The sequence below is a fragment of the Drosophila persimilis genome, unplaced genomic scaffold, assembly GCF_003286085.1.
Source record: "Drosophila persimilis strain 14011-0111.01,24,50 unplaced genomic scaffold, DperRS2 tig00000191-arrow-pilon, whole genome shotgun sequence".
Taxonomy (NCBI): Eukaryota; Metazoa; Arthropoda; class Insecta; order Diptera; family Drosophilidae; genus Drosophila; species Drosophila persimilis.
Window position 1 is genome coordinate 8,811,593 of NW_020825298.1, and position 16,184 is coordinate 8,827,776.

Here is a 16,184-nt window from a genome sequence, read left to right on the forward strand (position 1 = left end):
CTATCTATCTGTCTATATATGTATCTTTCTTTCTATCTATTTATCCATATTTCTATCCATATATCTATCTATCTATCCATCTATCTATCTACCTATTTATCTGCCTCGTAAGTAAATCTATTTAAATCCAAGTGTAACTTTGCGGGGCTCAGTGCTTTTTTCTGGGAATACCAATGAAATGCATGTTAAATATGTCTCGTATCTATGTTTATGTGAAAAGGGGGACTCTCTTTAGGAATGGAGGAATTTTTGGAAACAAATAATTAACGTTTATACATCCGATGGACTTTTAAATGAAAGACGAATACATCGCAATGATTTATCGCCCTTTTCTATGACCGAGTTTGCAGAGGATTTTCATTAAAAGTTGATTAAAAATTGATTGCTTGAGAGGGTACACAAAATGCGAAACGGATAAGATAATTTTCCTAAATTTTTTGTCCTCCCTTAAGGGAAATTTGACTGCTTTTTATATTGATATCTACATATACATTTATTGGAAGTAATATAATATTTAATGTGTCTGTGAAGTACAAATGATGGCTAAAAAGAAACGCAATTGTTGGATATCGCAGAAACATTTAAATATTAAAATGCATTAAATGTTATTTTATTTGAATAAATTCCTGGAAAACGGAATAAAAGTTTCCCTGCAGACACTCGGGCATAAAGGAAACGCTCAAAGCTTTGATCCACCGAATGTTGCATATATTTGCGTGCCCCCCCGCTGCACTTTGACCGCTTTTGAGAGGGTGCAGCCAGCAGCGCCCCTCGTCTCTGGCTTGCAACTCATTAAAAATGTTAAAGGGGCAACAGGCAACAACAAAGCCAAACAAACGGGGAAAGGGGAGGCCCGGGAGGGGGCGAAGGAAGAGTCAAGGTGAACAGAGTGCAGCCCCCTCTCCCTCTCTCCACCCCCTCTGTCTCTCTCTCTCTCTCTGATCCTTGCTGAGGCCGAGTCCGAGTCCGGGAAAGGAGGCAATCCCTTGGCACGCATCGGCCTTGCTGAATGCATTTCCCTGAGACTTTTCCTTTTCCTTAACCTTTTCCTTTGTTTATTCAGTTGACTGCACCCCCCCACCGCCCCCTCGCCCCCTCCCCCCTGCCAATGGGGGAGACTGCCATAAGTCACCGATTGGTGACAGGCTGCACAAAAGTGTGTGGCCTAGTGCGACACGCAAAAAAAAGTACTATGCGGTGCGTACTGGAAAATGGAAAATGGAAAATGGGTTACGAGTGCAAGGCTGGCACTGTTCCGCCGCTGCCCAACGTAATGGAAAGCCATAAAAACGATTTATGGCATCAGCGCCAGAAGGAAAGCGGAAAAGAGGCCAAACGGGAGCCCAAGGTTACCCCCCAAGCGGGGGCTTTAACCAGAGTCCCCCCTCTGCACTTCATTGTGGCACAGAATTGTATGTGGAAGGCTTTATCGTGTTCTTGATTGAGTTTTGGGGATCTCCCTCCCATATGACATCTGTCAGAGGCTCTCGTCTGATTAGCTATTTGTATTCACGTTACCCCCAATGTCCCCCCCTACCCCAGGGACTGCCTGCAATTAATCGCTGAAAGGATTACACGCCTCCTCCCCCTTCTGCTCGGTCCTTGGAGGCCCTCGATGGGCGAGCGCCCACTTAAATGATGCTAATTTATGGCCCTGGCATTTCGATACAGGGACGGTGACAGGACTCTGCTCATTTGCTGCTCGGTTTGTCCCCCAGGGGAGGGGGGAGGCTTTCGGCAAAAGTTTTATAAGCCCAGATTAGTCGGAATTGTTGGCAGACTTGTCTGCTCGCTTTACAGAGAATCATGGCGGTTTTGGAGAGGGAGTAACAGGGTCTATAGAGTGGCAGAAACTAGAAGGAGAAAGAGCGAGAGGCAGGGGAGATTCTAGCGTAGAGAAAGGAGAGCCAAGGCCTCTGGGATGTCTCTCAAGCCTTAACCCATTTGAGGGTCCAATATTTCAGAATAATATATGGCGGGGGGGTTCTTTATTTATGTAAAGGGATTAACATTTGCACTTAACATAACTATCGATAAGGCCTAACAGATATTTGAAAGGCCTAACCGATAGGGGGCTATCGATATGACAGTCGGTTTTTGGAAGCAGAAGCCAAAAAATTGATCAAAAGTCGCGAGAAAAGACTCAATAATCTCGTACTTTGCACTCTTTTTCGATCTAAGCGATACTTTGTTATAGATCTTACATTTATTTAAGGTTTAGTAGCTAATTTTTCAGTCAATGTTCAAGGAATGTGGTTTAAAGACGTATTTTCTCCCACTCTCGCGTTTCCGTTGTGGTTTGCCTTCTTTTCGTCGTCGTTTTTCTAGGAATGGGATCTAGGGATCGTATCATTGTTGCTCGTCGTGTTTTCTAGGGCTAGGATCATCGTTTGGTTGGGATTAGCCCACCAAAATAAAGGCTTCAACGTCTATCCTGTAGGCATAAACATTATAGCGGTGGGGTGCGTATTTAAGGATTGAAACCATTGGAGAATCCCCTCAAATATGAAGCCATAAGGCATTTGATCAGGTAAATTGCAATTGGGTGGCTAGTGCACTCCAAGCCAGCTCCAATGCACCCCCCATCCAGGTCCTATCCCACCCCCACCTCATCCCCTTTGTTGCCTAACCAGCGGGGGGAGGCACACGCTAATGAACTGCGACCGCCAATTAGCCAAAGGCCAGGGCCTCCGCTTTCAGGCCAAATGGAGCCAGAGCCGACCCCAAGGGCGGGCGGCGGGAGAAGAAAAAGACAGACAGGCCCAAGGGCTGGGGGAGTACATTGAATTTGAGGTGTGATTATTGCGTCAATCGCCCTGACAACAATCCGGCATGTTGCAGGTGGCTGAAGGGCCAGAAGCATAGGCAGAAGCAGGAGAAGTGTTATCCGATTTGCCGCATTGAATGATCTCCGAAGAGTCCAGGTTCAGGCAGCCGAGGAGCATCTTGAAGACCCCGTCCAGTTTCTTGGGATCCATGGCGATGAGGAAGAGCACTAGAGGGGAGGAGAGTCAGGCGGTTGAACGGAGGAGGAGGCGAGGCAGTGCTTACCTCCCGCCAGGGCTGCGCCCACAATGACCATCTGGAGGACCGAGGGAATGGCGATGTCGTTCAGGGACACACGGACGCTCGTCTCAAGGTTCAGCGGCGGCGAGTCCAGGGGGTCACAGGTGGGGCACGGAGCGATGCTCTGGTTGGCGGCACTGGCCGCATTGGAGGCACTGTACCTGCCGCTCGACACGCAGGAGACCACCTGGCTGGCGATCATCCGCTCGGCGGCACTGCGGATCTCCGACACGGCGGCCGTCCGCAGCGGATTGGCCGGCGCCGGCGCCGGCGCCACCGCCGGCTCGGCCTCGTACTCGACGTTGATGCGCACCACGGCCAGCCTGGCGACGGGAATGTCCTTGAAGATGGCCAGGATGGACTGTTTGTTCCCCTGGACCCCGGCGGCGGGGGCGATGGTCGAGTAGACGCTGAAGTGATGCGGAAACTGGCAGTCGGCCTTCGGCTCGGCGCCGTTCAGCCGGACGACCACCTCCAGGCAGCTGAACGGCTCGATCCGGCCGAAGAAGGGCGTCACGTGGTACTGGTCGGCGGCATTCGTCTTCATCTTGAAGATCACCGGCTGCTGAAAGGTGTTCAGGAGGGTCAGAGTCCGCTTCTGGCTCCGATTGGCGGGAGAGCAGAATTTCAGGCACGTCGGAGACGCCGACAGAAGGTCGTAGACGCCACATGCCTCGTCCTTAAGCGATGGATTATTGCCCGCGTTAGCCATGAGAACTGAGAATTTCCCCCCCGAAGTGGAATCGGAATCGGATTTGGTAGCGAATCGGCAAATTTTGGCTCAAATTTTGTTCGACAGGCAGCTCGTACCCCGTGCCCCGTCTGACTGAAAAGGCCAGGCCCCCCTCTCCCCTCCCAAAGCCCCCCAAATGAGAAGCCCCTCATGGGTCAAAGAACAAAGACATTTATTAGAGCTCTACTTTCGGGCTTTTCCTAGGACAGAATGGCATGCATCAGATCCACATAGTTGACCAGGCCCTGATCGTTGACCCGGTCCTTGAGGAGCCCCGCCATCTCCTCCTCGGACAGGGGCTCGCCGCATTCGGTGAGCAGGCGGCGCAGTCTCTCGGCGGGCAGGAAGCCCGTGCCCTGCTCGTCCAGGAGCCGCAGGCTGCAGATGTACTCCTCGGCCTTGCCCCTGGCCTGGCCGGGGTCCACGATGCCCGAGTTCTCGCCCAGCCCGAAGTAGATGCCGAGCACCAGCTCGAAGGACAGCCGCTCGATGGACGCCGCCTGCAGCTTGCGGACGTGCCGCTGCACCAGCGACTCCGGCGGATTGGCCCCCATCGCCCGCAGGCAGTCCCCCAGAAGGAGCACGGATATCTTGCCGTCGCCGTGCAGCTCGTAGTGCCGGAAGGCCTGCTGCAGCCCCGGCAGGTGGCCTTCGGGGCTCGACTTTGGCTTGGTCTCTTGTGGCATGAAAAGGTGGCCTCAATGGGGGTATAGAAAATATATATATATGGACTTTTTGTAGGTTTTGTGTCCAGAATTTTTGTGGCAGAGAAACAAAGTTTTTTTGAGTGGAAAAAAACGATTGATTGATACACAAATTTGTGTGTTCTTCTTGGGGAGGCTTCAAGCGTTTTCCCTGGACACTTTTTGAGTGGAAATCCAAGACAGCGTCAGGTAGCTTTTGTAGCCCTGAAGATGTATCTTTTGTCTGCACAAAATCGTACTTTGAGGCGACATAACAGCCGTATGGAATGGGAGAGAAATGGAAGAGAAATGGAAGAGATTTGTGCCATAGAAGCTTCACTTCACTCTAAGGACCCGTCTCGAAGGCTTTCCAGATGCAGAATTAGGCTTAGACTGGCCCCCACCACTCCTTCAGAGCTGCCCCACAGGAAGATACAAAAATGTCCTTCAAAAAATTAGTTCCTTTTCCAGATACCTAATACATAATTTTGCTAAATTTCTCCACTTGAAGAATCATTAAAAAACCAAGGTTTTTGCGCATCAACTTTTTTGTGAATTCTTTAAAAATAAAATAAATTATTATTCAAATTTTAAGGCAAGAATGGAGGGGCGTCTAATCTATTGACGATAATCAAAACAATTGAAGGCCTAAACAGGGAATTGTTTGAGTTTTTATTCGTGTCAAAACATATAGGCCCTGTTTAAATGTTTAAATAGGCCTTCAAAGACCAAGAGACTCCCCAGCCCTCTTTATATAGAAACTGCCTGGTTTTGCCCTCCGTTTTACCCACAAACCAAAGTCGAGGCAACTCCTTCAAGCCTGCAGATTGGAGCAGGCGAATGGCTGGAAGATTCGCTCAGGCATGACTGACAAATCAACGAGGTGCAGGACCAAGACCAGGTCCTGCCAATGACCACAGGATGGGTCCTGCATGGGTCCCGGCTCCTGTGTGACTGATTTTGCAACCAGTTTGCACTCTGCTTGAGCGCACTTCATGCAATTTGATGTTTATGGAATTATCACGAGCCACCAGGGGGGCGGGGGGGGTGGAGGGGGAGGGACCAGACGGATGGCCATCGATGGGTGAGTCCCGGCCATCGTCCTGTGTGCCATTTGCGACACACTTTACTCAGTTATCGTCTGCGGTGGATGTGCCTGCCAGGGGATGGCGCCTCCTGCCTCATAATGCACTTTGCATGTTAAATATTTAATTAAATGAAAAATAGCAAAAACCCTCGACAGTGGCTGGGGCCTCCGTGTGTGCTTCTGGAAGGGCAAAAAACCAGCAAAAAACACGTTCATTTGTTTCGTGGCTGCCGGTGGCTGCTGGTGGCTGCCTCCGTGAGTCAGTCTTCATTTATTGTAAATGAGTTCCAGGCTGTGGGCTCCATGGAGGAGCCGAGGCTGTGGGTTCAGGCACCACACACAAATGGCATTTCAATTCAATTCAATTCCAATTCCCAATGCAAATAATTTGCAGCCGAATGGCATTAATGCCGCTGAAATGCGATGACGAGGAGGAGCCCTACAGACACGCCCACACGCCCACACGCCCACAACCCCCCTCCCATCTGCCCGAACATGTTAATAAAATTTCTTTAATTTCTTTAAAGCCAAATGGTTTTATTTTTTCTTTTATTCAGGAACGTAAATTTATTTTTTTTGGATTTTCACTGAGTTTTTTTTTGCTATTTTTTGGGCTTGCTATTCGCAAGGCTTCTGTATGACGACGATAAAGTAGTCGTCCTTGGGGCAGAGCATCACCTCGTGGTAGAGGGTGCGCATCCGCAGGGCGGTGAACTCGTTGGTGCCGTCCAGATCGAGGACCACCTGGCGGGCCTTCTCCCGGAGGGTCTGCATGGTGGCCGCATAGTGCACGGACAGGGTGTTGTCCAGCGTGGTCTTGATGGGTATGCCGTCGTTGTCGATCACGATGATGCCCACCACGTTCTTCAGGGCCTGGAAGCGCTTCAGCATCTCCTCCACTTCGGCGGACATTTTACGGGGCTTCGCTGCTTTTCTGCTGTGTTTTTGTCGAGAGAATTATATTCGATTTGTTGTGTTTAGACTCGGAGTCGGAAATATACTGGGGAAACGGCCCTGCCAGTGAGTGGGGGGGGGGGGGGGGGGGCAGTGAGTGACATTTCAAGGCCCACTACGTACTTTTGTTGTTGCCGTAAATAAGCATCGAAGTTCGTAACAATCCCGGATGTCTGTCTGTCTGTCCGTCCGTCCGTCTGGCAAAAGTTTCCCTTCCCTTCCTTTCGTTTCGTTTTGGGAAATTAATTGAATGCCGGGAGGCGGGGCTCTCGGAATCGCAGATGAAATGTTTGCATCAAGTTTTGTGCGGAAATTATGCCACTCTTCCGGACTCGAAGCCGGACTCGAAGCCGGACTCGGACCGGCGGCAGCCCATCGGGTCGGTAGCTTGTTATGAAAAGAGTGTAAAATTGTTCACTTTTCAATTAATTAAAAGTCTTAAAACTCATAATGAAATTACTCAAACGAGCAGACAGCCGGCAGACAGCAGGCAGCAAAGGACTCCTCCATATGCCTCCGCCTCACCCCCCCCTTGGGGCTGGGTCTCGTTTCCCCAATTCATTTGATAATTTATTTAATGTCCAGGTGAAAAAACCTCAAATGCAATTTGTCAGCCAGTGCTCGAAAATGCCTCTCAAAAATGTGGAAAATAGTCTCCAACTTTGTTGTGCGTCGGGGGGCGGTTGAGGGGGGGCTGGAGGGGGCCTGGAGTGGGCCTGGAAAGTGATATAAATTCTATGGCATATTTGCTGAATAAATATTGTGTTTTATTCGCTGGAGTGCCAGAGGATTCCTCGAACACGAAACTAAAATATTTACAAATGTTCTGGCAATTTATGCAACAGAAAAACAGAAAAAAAAAAAACATCGGGTTACACTTTTTGGCACTCCGGTGTGCTGGCATTTTTCGACTATTTGATTTGTGTGGAATGCAATGTAGTTTTAATATTTATGGAAAAATACCTACAAAGAAATACAAATTATGGGGGCACGGGGGGGTGGCCTCCCTCTAAGCCCTGCCGCGGACTTCCCTGAGAGAGGAGGCCTTTGTCCCTCCCCCCCGGCAACGATTGTCGAGTTTTCTACACAAAATGTTAGCTTTTTTTCGATGTCTTTTGCCCTTTAATTTATGACATTTTAAAACAATGATTTAGCATGTAAAAGCAACAAATTAATGAAATCCAAATATCTGAAGCAAGTCCGAGCTTCCCCTAAATCGAGAGATTCCCATTATCCAAGACGGGGCTGTGAGACGAGTCCTTGGAAGTGTCCTCGTTGCGGAAGATGCCTATAAAAAGAACTGAGGGGAACGCTGAAGCCTCTGCTGGGGATTAAAGAAGCAACCTCTCACCTGCCACGACAAAAGCCAGAATTAAAAGAGTCCACAAGAACCAAGAACGTGGCCCGCGGAGGCGCTTTGCCTTCTGCGGCTCCTCCAGAGCAGGCTGCTTGTCCAGGAGCGGCTCCGCCACGGCTTGGGCTGGGACATCTGCTAGTCGCTCTTTCTGTGGCAACGCTGGAGTGGCCTCCAGGCGAACGCGTATACGGACCACGCCCATATCTGAGCGGGGAGTCCGCTTGAAGAAGGCCTTGGGGGCCTCGCGATCGCACTGTTGAAGGCCCTCGACCGGGATGTAGAAGGACTCGACGATGAACCGATGCTGATAGCAAGTCCGCGGCTGGAAGTCGAAGCGGCACAGGCTGATGAGGACCTTCGAGGTGCTGTAGGGCTCCACCAGGCCGACGGTGGGCTTCACGATGTAGTGCTGGGCGTTGTTCGTCTTCAGCTTGAACATCAGCACCTGCTCCGTGTTGTTGATCAGCGTCATCTCCTGGCTCTGGAGGCGATTGTACGGGGCATTGAAGACCAGAATCTGTGGAATGGTGACTAATGGCTCCATCTCGTTGCTCTCTCTTTGTGTTCTGCTCGAAACGGATGTTTCCTGGTTGTGTTCTCTACGAGAACTGAAATTTACTCGAAAATATTGCCCGCCTCTACGAAATTTAAAGCTATGTTTTCTTTGATTGAACTTTATAGCCGATGTCAATGTTATTTTTGACTCGTGTAATGAATCCCTGATTCTGTGATTAATTGCAAATTAATTGATATTTTTTCTCGTGTGTCGGATTTCCAGTGCTTTGTCGCCTGGCGCTGTTTAATAAAGAATAATTTATTAATCAGTGGAATCATTGGCCATATTTGCACATCGGAATAACGGCAAATATTTCATCAATTCGAGAAGGCGATAATGATATCAACGCGGTGGGCGTGGCGGGGCGGGGGGCGGGCCTTGGCTCTCGTTTAAGCTGGAAAATTCGGGTAAATGAATTATGGGCAACTGATTTAATTTTCAATTAGCTAAGGAGCACCACACACAGGCTCCTAATTACATTGTCTAACGCTGTTTTGGGTCTCCAAAATTTTAAATTATGATTGAGCAGCACGTGACCGCCCTCTGTGCTTTGTTCTTAATTGAATTTGCATTAATTACAGCCAAGGACTAGAAGACATGAGGACAAGTGTATCTCCAAGTGTGGCACACCTTCAAGGGCTCTGCGGAGAGGGGCCTGCCCCCTTCCTGGGGATCCACAAATCCACAAAATTTGATTTAGAGCGACTTTGGGAGAGGTTTTTTCTCGGGTTACAGACAGACGGAGAGACAGTTTATAAGCCACTGCCACTGGGGCAGGCAGAAGCTGGTAAAGTGTGACAGTTTTTCATTTGCCGCTCGCTTGACTCCGCCAAATGCCTGGGGATACAATTTTAAATTAAATATTATAGCCCTGACTCTGGTCTCAGCCTCATGTGGCAGCCTCTGGGCCTCTGGGGTTTTGATGAATGCGTAAGCACGACGAGGAGGAGGAGGAGGAGGAGGAGGAGGAGTGCTATCTGCCGCGTGTGGAAGTATCGGTATCTGCTGCCGACACCTCCTTTTCAGGGGATGGGGGCTTTAAAGGACGTCATCCGGCGACTGACGCAAATGATGTGCATCCGCTATCGAAATATCTTTTGGGTTAAATGCATTCCATCATTCATTCCGCGAATGGCAATACATTCAAATGTGCAGAAAACAGCATCAGATCTCTGAAAACGAAGAAAACGCACACAAACACATACATATTTTTGTGGAAATATCCCAGCAAACCAAAGGCCCACCAAGGCGAGACTTTAACCGACAAAACGCTCGCTTTGGGACTCGCATATGAAAGAAATGTGATAGATACTTCATAAACGAAAGTTAAGCGAAACTCAGACGTGTAAAACTATCGTATTAGGATCCGAAAACGATAAGAAAATTAATCACTAGTCGTTCGGCTTGTGGCAGTGAAAGTTTCATTTTCGATAGCTCAAAAACGGATCTTTAGCGAGCCTTTTGCGATATCATTTTTGGAGTCGCTTTTGATCAAAACAAATACTTTTTTTCCAGCCCGTAGCCCGACTCATTTTTGCTCGCTTTTGAGCTCGTTTGCGAGTATTTTGCGGAACTATCGCCAAAGGCGGCACGTTTCGTGGTTTGCTGGGATACGGCGTGTTTACCAATACATGCAAAGATGCGCTCTCTCTGCGCTCTCTCAGTAGCCGAACGCCAGAGTCAGAGCCAGAGCCAAAGTCCCTGGGGTACTCAAACTGGTAGCCCATCGTGGGACGCTTTCGTAGTGTGGTGGGTGATCGAGAGCACAGAAGGTACTCGATACTCGTTACTCGATACACGATACTCGCTACACGATACACGATACTCGCTACACGATACACGATGCACGATACTCGCTAGACGATACTTGATGCACGCGGATTAACCCACGAGGTGAAACAATTGAAGAAAATCAAACGAATTGTGCGGAAAAATAGCTACGAGCAACCACTGGAATCAGTTAACAGTTACTCCGGTAAGACACACCACATTTCCACGCCATTCTTGACTTCAATCCCCTCTGCCACTGCAGACGACAATACAATGTCCGCCGTGTCCGACTTGGATCGCCAGATCGACCAGCTGAAGCGCTGCGAATGCCTCAAGGAGAGAGAGGTGCGGGCCCTGTGCCGCCAGGCGCGCGAGATACTCGTCGAGGAGTCGAACGTGCAGCAAGTGGACACGCCGGTGGCTGTGGCCGGCGACGTGCACGGCCAGTTCTACGACGTGATGGAGCTGTTCCGCGTGGGCGGCGATGTGCCCGCCAAGAACTATCTGTTCCTGGGCGACTTTGTCGACCGGGGCTACCACAGCGTGGAGACCATCCAGCTGCTGCTGGCCCTCAAGGTGCGCTATCCGGATCGCATCACTCTGATACGCGGCAACCACGAGAGTCGCCAGATCTCGGAGGTCTACGGGTTCTACGACGAGTGCCTGCAGAAGTACGGCTCCGCGTCCGTGTGGCGCTGCTGCACGGACGTCTTCGACTACCTCAGCCTGTCGGCCCTCATCGACGGCAAGATATTCTGCATCCACGGCGGTCTGTCGCCCTCCATCACGACCCTCGATCAGCTGCGGTCGATCGATCGCAAAATGGAGATACCCCACGACGGCAGCATGTGCGACCTCCTGTGGAGCGATCCCGAGGACCAGATCGGATGGAGTGTCTCGCCCCGCGGCGCCGGCTACCTCTTCGGCCACGACGTCGTGGTCGAGTTCAACCACGCGAACGGCCTCGACATGATCTGCCGCGCCCATCAGCTGGTCATGGAGGGCTACAAGTGGCACTTCGACCAGTCCGTCCTCACCGTCTGGTCGGCCCCCAACTACTGCTATCGCTGCGGCAACGTGGCCTCCATTCTCAAGCTGGACGAGCAGCTGAATCGCGACTTTGTGATCTTCCATCCGGCTCCGGAGAAGTCTCGCGCCTGCCCGGCCAAGTTCAAGCCCCGTCCGGATTACTTTCTCTAGGGAAAGCCATCTTCTGGCAGACCAATAAGAATCTAAAGTACAAAGAACCATAAATAGAGCTACCACTAAAAGTATTCTACTGAAAGTATCGGCCTTTTGCCAACCAATAAATAGAAAAGGGCGTCTATTGGACCTTTCTAAAGCACCTTCTTGTATGCACTGTTGCTATGCCAGGCCATCTCTCTTTCTTATTGAACTTCCTTCTATATTTCGCTCTCTCTGTACCGCGCCACTCGCGGCTGAGACGATGCTCTCTCGCTCTCAGGCCACGCTCGCACATAAACGTCTCTATCTGAGCCAGCTTCTTTTACCCATTGCTCTATCTCTCTCTTTCTGAGCAGTTCCTTATTGATCTTCCTCTCCATCTCTCGCTCTATCGGGCCACTCGCTTCTGAGACTCTGATTCTCTCTCGCTCTCAGGCCTCGCTCTCGTCAAACACGATTTGAAAGAGTAACGGACTGCTCTACTGTGTAGTTGCCTTCGTTGCCTCTGAAGATCCTGAAGATCCTCTCTCTCGCTTCTGTGCTTCTCCTAGAATTTCCCCTCAACGACTGCCGATACGCTTTGTTCTTGTGCATCTCACACAGACATATAAAGGGGGCTCCCCGACGCTTGAATACACCAAAAATTGTTCACTTTAAGGCACAATTTAAAGAAAAAGTTGAATTTGAATTTTCATCAAATCTCTATTCAATTTAGCATAAATTAAAAAACAAGAATATCAATATTCAAGCAAAAAGATTAAGGAACAAAATTTAATAGAAATAACTCAAATTTGCGTTGTTCAAAAATGCGAGACTCGCTTTGAAAAATATTTTCTATAGGCAGTGCTGGCCAGAGGACACTGAAAAAATTCTCAAAAATCTATAAGAGTGTCCTAATTATAAAAAAAACATTTTGGCTTGTGGGCTGTCCTTTTGAAAGGACGAAAAATCGAAAATAAAAGCATCAAGGGAAGTAGGTCTTTCAAAAGGGGAAAAAGTAAGAAAATTGCTAGAAATATGTGTTTTGAGTGATTTTATGGCATAAACATGAAAAGCCGAACGAAAACTGAAAATTCCGAGACCGTTTTGGGGTCTGTTCTGCGAAAGGCATCCCAAACACACGACTCAAAATCGGTTTGGGAGACTCCACCCTCGTGGCGTGTTTATCCCTCAGCCATCCGCTTCCTGGTTCCACTTTAATCCCTGGGAATAGCTAATGCAAACTTCTATAATATTTAGCTGAAAAAAAAGGTCAACAAAGCGTAAAAAGAAAGCCTTGACATCACCTTTTTCAATCAACTAAAAAGTGTCGACCCCCCAGACCCCCCGCAGCGAGTGGCACCCACCAGCGACTCAATAAGCCGGCATTTTATTTGCATTTTTTGTTGCCACTTGTTCGGGCTGGTGCCTGCCCCAGCCTGCCGTCTGTCTCCGTGGCTGTCTGTCGCCATTTCTGCCGCTTGGATGGCCTCCCTTTTCACTCCGTCAACGGCTGCCGTCATCGTCATCGTCATCTTCGGGATGGTGGTGCGGCTTTGGCGGCAGCAAATTCATCATCGTCTCAGCACGCGTCTGTCAGGCGCTCTAAGGATACAATAAATGTCTTTCGCGGTGGCCCATTTCTCAGGAAGGCCTCCTCCCGGGTCCGGGCCCGGGTCCGGGTCCAGGGCTCTTCTGAGTGAAATACTCTGTCGGATTAATATGCAGTAGCGCTTTTTTTTTTGGTCTGCTTTCTCTTTGGTTTGTATCGTCATTCGCCTGCTGGCTGTTGGTTTATTCATTTGCCTTTTTTCTTTGGTTTTTCCCGCAGTCTCAGGTGCACTTTGGGGCTAAGAAATTAAACCACTTTGTGCGGGAGCCAAAAAGATGGCCTTGCTCGTGCCCATTTATTGGTTAATCTATATACGATATATTCTAGGGGTATCAAAAGTACAAGCAAAGATTCAGGACTGGTCCTCCGGGTGGGCCTGGGCCTGGGGCTGGGCCTGGGGCTGGGACTGGGGCTGGGGCAGGGGCAGCAGGCCCTTGCGTGGTCCCTGGAGTTGAGCCGCCTTGAAGCCCTTGTACTCGATTTTGCTGATGGCCACCGTCTCGTCGAAGGCCTGCTTGGCCAGCCAGTGCAGCACGGGGTTGTTCCACAGCTGGAGGATGGCCTGGTGGTTCGTCTGGCCGTCGGGCGTCTGGCTGTTGGCCATCTTGTGGTACCAGGACCAGAGGAAGACGAAGGAGCGCATCTTGTAGCGCCACAAGTGGTTCGGAATGGAGCGTATGATGTCCTGCAGATGGCCGGAGGCGTTGGCGCTCAGGTTCCGCAGGACATTGAAGTCGATCAGGCGGTAGAGGTAGCGCATGTTCTTCAGATACGTGATGTTGTTCTCCTCGAGGGCGACGACGGCCATGCCGAGATAGGCCTCCGAGTCGATGGGCCCCTCGGGCGGCTCGAAGTTCCGCTTCACCGTGAAGCCATCGAACCGCTCCAGCTCCTTGGCAATGGCCCGGCCGCAGTCCTCGAAGTCGCTCCACCAACTGGCCCAGCTGCGGTAGTTCCTCGCGGCGTAGACCTTCACCCACTCCTCGGCTATGGTGTGCCGGATGAAGGCATCGTCGTCGTCCTGGGCCCCGTCCTCCTCCATGAAGTGGTACTTGACCGAGTCCGCCATCTGGGACTTCTTCGCACGGATCCGGTAGACGGGGTATCGCTTGAAGAAGCGCACGGCGTGCGACATCTCCTCCGGCTGCGGCAGCTTGCGGCGTCCCCCGCAATGGCTGGCGTTGTCCAGCCTGAAGCCGCCAATGCGAAAGACGGCCTTTTCCGGACACGGGCGCTTTCCCCTCCCCCTCCCTCTCACCCTCACCCTCTCCTTCTCCTTCTCCGGCTGCCAATTATCGAACTCCTCCGCCCGGCGTTTGCGCCCCATTTCCGGGTGGTACGATTCGAGTGGCTGGAAACTGTGGCCACCGATCCCTTGGATTCGTCCGTCATTGGCCTCGTTGGATCCACCAAAGTTGCCAAAGTTCTCAAAGCTTCGACGTCCAGCATCACAGCGGGGACGACCATCAATAAACCCGGAATCGTTGTCACTGCGGTAATCCTCAAAGTCGTTCAGATATTGGGAGCTGCGATTCCCCTCGAAATTGTGGGAGCTGCCATTCCCTTCGAAGGCCTGGAATCTGCGATTCCCCTGGAAGTCCTGGGAGCTGCCATTCCCTTCGAAGACCTGGAATCTGCGATTCCCCTGGAAGTCCTGGGAGCTGCGGCTCCAATCGAAATTCGGGAAGCTTCGATTCCCACGACCATTTTCGGAGCTGCCATCCTCGAAGCTTGACCAGTGGCCAAGGCGACGGCTTTGTATCGAATTTGGGATACAAGGACGTGGATCTGAAAAGGAAAGGATCAACCCCACGATAAGCGAGCAGAATGCCAAAGGAAAGCCGCAATATTTACCGAATGGATTGAGGAGCAGAGCACGCCTGTCACTGAACATTGCCTGTCCCCCAGGAGGGTTTCGGCCAAAGATGTTGGCATAGTCGGGGGAACCACAGCGACCCGGAATAGGACCCATGGGGGAACCACAGCGACCTGGAATAGGACCCATGGGGGAACCACAGAGTCCTGGAATAGCATAAAGAGGGTCTCCATTGCGACGTCGAGCAATGGAGGGTCCACAGCGATCTGGAATAGGACCCATGGGGGGTCCACAGAGTCGTGGAATAGCATCAATCGGAGCTCCTTTGCCACGTCGAGCAACGGGGGATCCACCGCGGCGTCGACCTGTAGGAGACCCTTCTTCGGAAGGGCCTCCTGCAACGTTTTCCCGGAATATGTTCGCATAGTTTGGAGGGTCCTTCGAGTAATCCCCGAGACTGGGATCAGTGGGGGATCCTGGCGGGTTCGCTTGGAAGGCGTACATGTAGCTGGCATCATCCTTGGCGAAGTCCACGTCGCGGCGGTCGGTGCGACGTGGACTCGAGGACCAAGCGGAGTTCTGCGGCGGCGATGGTGGAGGACGTTCAACCAAGTAGCGGCCGGGCATGGCCTCTCCACGCCCGAGAATCTCATCCACGCTGGGCACGGAGCGGTCACCGACCCTGCCCGGAAAATACGGCGGACGCTGCCCGAACATCTGAAAGCACAAATACAAGTATTTTTCCCGGACTTTAATCCACTGAAACTCACGCGAGGATTCAAATTTTGGCGAAAGTTTGCGTCGGCCAAATACTGCATTTTCAAAATAAGCAAGAAAACAAAAAAAAAGGCTAGAAACTAGGCTAGAAACTATTTTCGAAACGATATTTTCACTATTTTCTTCACTGTTCTCGAATGAAGCACAATTACAACTGAGGAATAAAGTGAGACTTTTGCTTTAGGGAAAACAAAAGAAAGTGACTGCGAATATCCCGCCTACTATGTATTGGAAAACAGGCAAGTTTTTTGAAAAACGTATGTGGCAAAATAGGTCATAGGGTTGCAAGGGGATAAAAGGAGTGCCAGAGCTGCCTCTCTTTCTCTCCTTTCTCTCAGGACAAGTGCGCCCAAAATTGAGAGAGATCCCGGATAGATCCCCGCCAACAAATCAATTCTTTCCTTTTAGAAAAAGCGGTACCAAAAGATACCAGAAGAGAACATGCGGAAGTAATAGGCTCCGATATAATATATTGTATAGAGCATATTATACGATGGAACCGAACCGAACCACTGTTGGAATGAGATGCTGGCGATTTCCCTCCCGTGAGGTGGCAGTGCCAAAAAAACCAATTATTTATTTTGTTTCATTATTTTATTTACACAACTT

The 16,184-nt window shown here is 50.4% G+C and overlaps 5 protein-coding genes and 1 pseudogene across 5 annotated transcripts; 1 reads left to right on the forward strand and 5 right to left on the reverse strand.

The window, feature by feature from the left end:
• Nucleotides 1-2,778: 2,778 nt before the first annotated feature.
• Nucleotides 2,779-3,868, reverse strand: LOC6589617. Its single transcript, XM_002014839.2, has 2 exons — nt 3,052-3,868; nt 2,779-2,995 (listed from the first exon to the last, which is right to left on the reverse strand). The coding sequence occupies exons 1-2, from the start codon at nt 3,776-3,778 to the stop codon at nt 2,808-2,810; spliced, it is 915 nt and encodes a 304-aa protein (XP_002014875.1). The 5' UTR covers nt 3,779-3,868; the 3' UTR covers nt 2,779-2,807.
• A 131-nt stretch (nt 3,869-3,999) lies between these two features.
• Nucleotides 4,000-4,485, reverse strand: LOC6589616 (myosin-2 essential light chain). Its single transcript, XM_002014838.1, has one exon. It carries the CDS (start codon nt 4,483-4,485, stop codon nt 4,000-4,002), a length of 486 nt encoding a protein of 161 aa, XP_002014874.1.
• A 1,644-nt stretch (nt 4,486-6,129) lies between these two features.
• LOC6589615 (dynein light chain roadblock-type 2) lies at nt 6,130-6,547 on the reverse strand. Its single transcript, XM_002014837.2, has one exon. The coding sequence runs from the start codon at nt 6,479-6,481 to the stop codon at nt 6,188-6,190; it is 294 nt and encodes a 97-aa protein (XP_002014873.1). The 5' UTR covers nt 6,482-6,547; the 3' UTR covers nt 6,130-6,187.
• Nucleotides 6,548-7,627: 1,080 nt separating this feature from the next.
• LOC6589458 (vesicle-associated membrane protein/synaptobrevin-binding protein) lies at nt 7,628-8,494 on the reverse strand. Its single transcript, XM_026988841.1, has 2 exons — nt 7,875-8,494; nt 7,628-7,823 (listed from the first exon to the last, which is right to left on the reverse strand). The coding sequence occupies exons 1-2, from the start codon at nt 8,422-8,424 to the stop codon at nt 7,735-7,737; spliced, it is 639 nt and encodes a 212-aa protein (XP_026844642.1). The 5' UTR covers nt 8,425-8,494; the 3' UTR covers nt 7,628-7,734.
• A 1,867-nt stretch (nt 8,495-10,361) lies between these two features.
• Nucleotides 10,362-11,522, forward strand: LOC113565761 (annotated as a pseudogene).
• A 1,430-nt stretch (nt 11,523-12,952) lies between these two features.
• Nucleotides 12,953-15,620, reverse strand: LOC6589457. Its single transcript, XM_002014835.2, has 4 exons — nt 15,569-15,620; nt 14,837-15,515; nt 13,459-14,770; nt 12,953-13,079 (listed from the first exon to the last, which is right to left on the reverse strand). Exons 1-4 carry the CDS (start codon nt 15,614-15,616, stop codon nt 12,953-12,955), a joined length of 2,166 nt encoding a protein of 721 aa, XP_002014871.2. The 5' UTR covers nt 15,617-15,620.
• Nucleotides 15,621-16,184: the final 564 nt, after the last annotated feature.

What these genes read in the sequence shown, in the direction of transcription:
- LOC6589458 (XM_026988841.1), bottom strand. Translation starts at nt 8,424, where the DNA reads ATGGAGCCATTAGTCACCATTCCACAGATTCTGGTCTTCAATGCCCCG. An exon ending in TCTGGCTTTTGTCGTGGCAG is followed by an intron (nt 7,824 to 7,874) that starts GTGAGAGGTTGC and finishes CGTTCCCCTCAG; the next exon opens with TTCTTTTTATAGGCATCTTC.
- LOC6589617 (XM_002014839.2), bottom strand. Translation starts at nt 3,778, where the DNA reads ATGGCTAACGCGGGCAATAATCCATCGCTTAAGGACGAGGCATGTGGC. An exon ending in GGGCGCAGCCCTGGCGGGAG is followed by an intron (nt 2,996 to 3,051) that starts GTAAGCACTGCC and finishes CCTCCCCTCTAG; the next exon opens with TGCTCTTCCTCATCGCCATG.
- LOC6589616 (XM_002014838.1), bottom strand. Translation starts at nt 4,485, where the DNA reads ATGCCACAAGAGACCAAGCCAAAGTCGAGCCCCGAAGGCCACCTGCCG.
- LOC6589615 (XM_002014837.2), bottom strand. Translation starts at nt 6,481, where the DNA reads ATGTCCGCCGAAGTGGAGGAGATGCTGAAGCGCTTCCAGGCCCTGAAG.
- LOC6589457 (XM_002014835.2), bottom strand. Translation starts at nt 15,616, where the DNA reads ATGCAGTATTTGGCCGACGCAAACTTTCGCCAAAATTTGAATCCTCGC. An exon ending in GCCAAAATTTGAATCCTCGC is followed by an intron (nt 15,516 to 15,568) that starts GTGAGTTTCAGT and finishes TTGTGCTTTCAG; the next exon opens with ATGTTCGGGCAGCGTCCGCC. An exon ending in TCTGCTCCTCAATCCATTCG is followed by an intron (nt 14,771 to 14,836) that starts GTAAATATTGCG and finishes TTTCCTTTTCAG; the next exon opens with ATCCACGTCCTTGTATCCCA.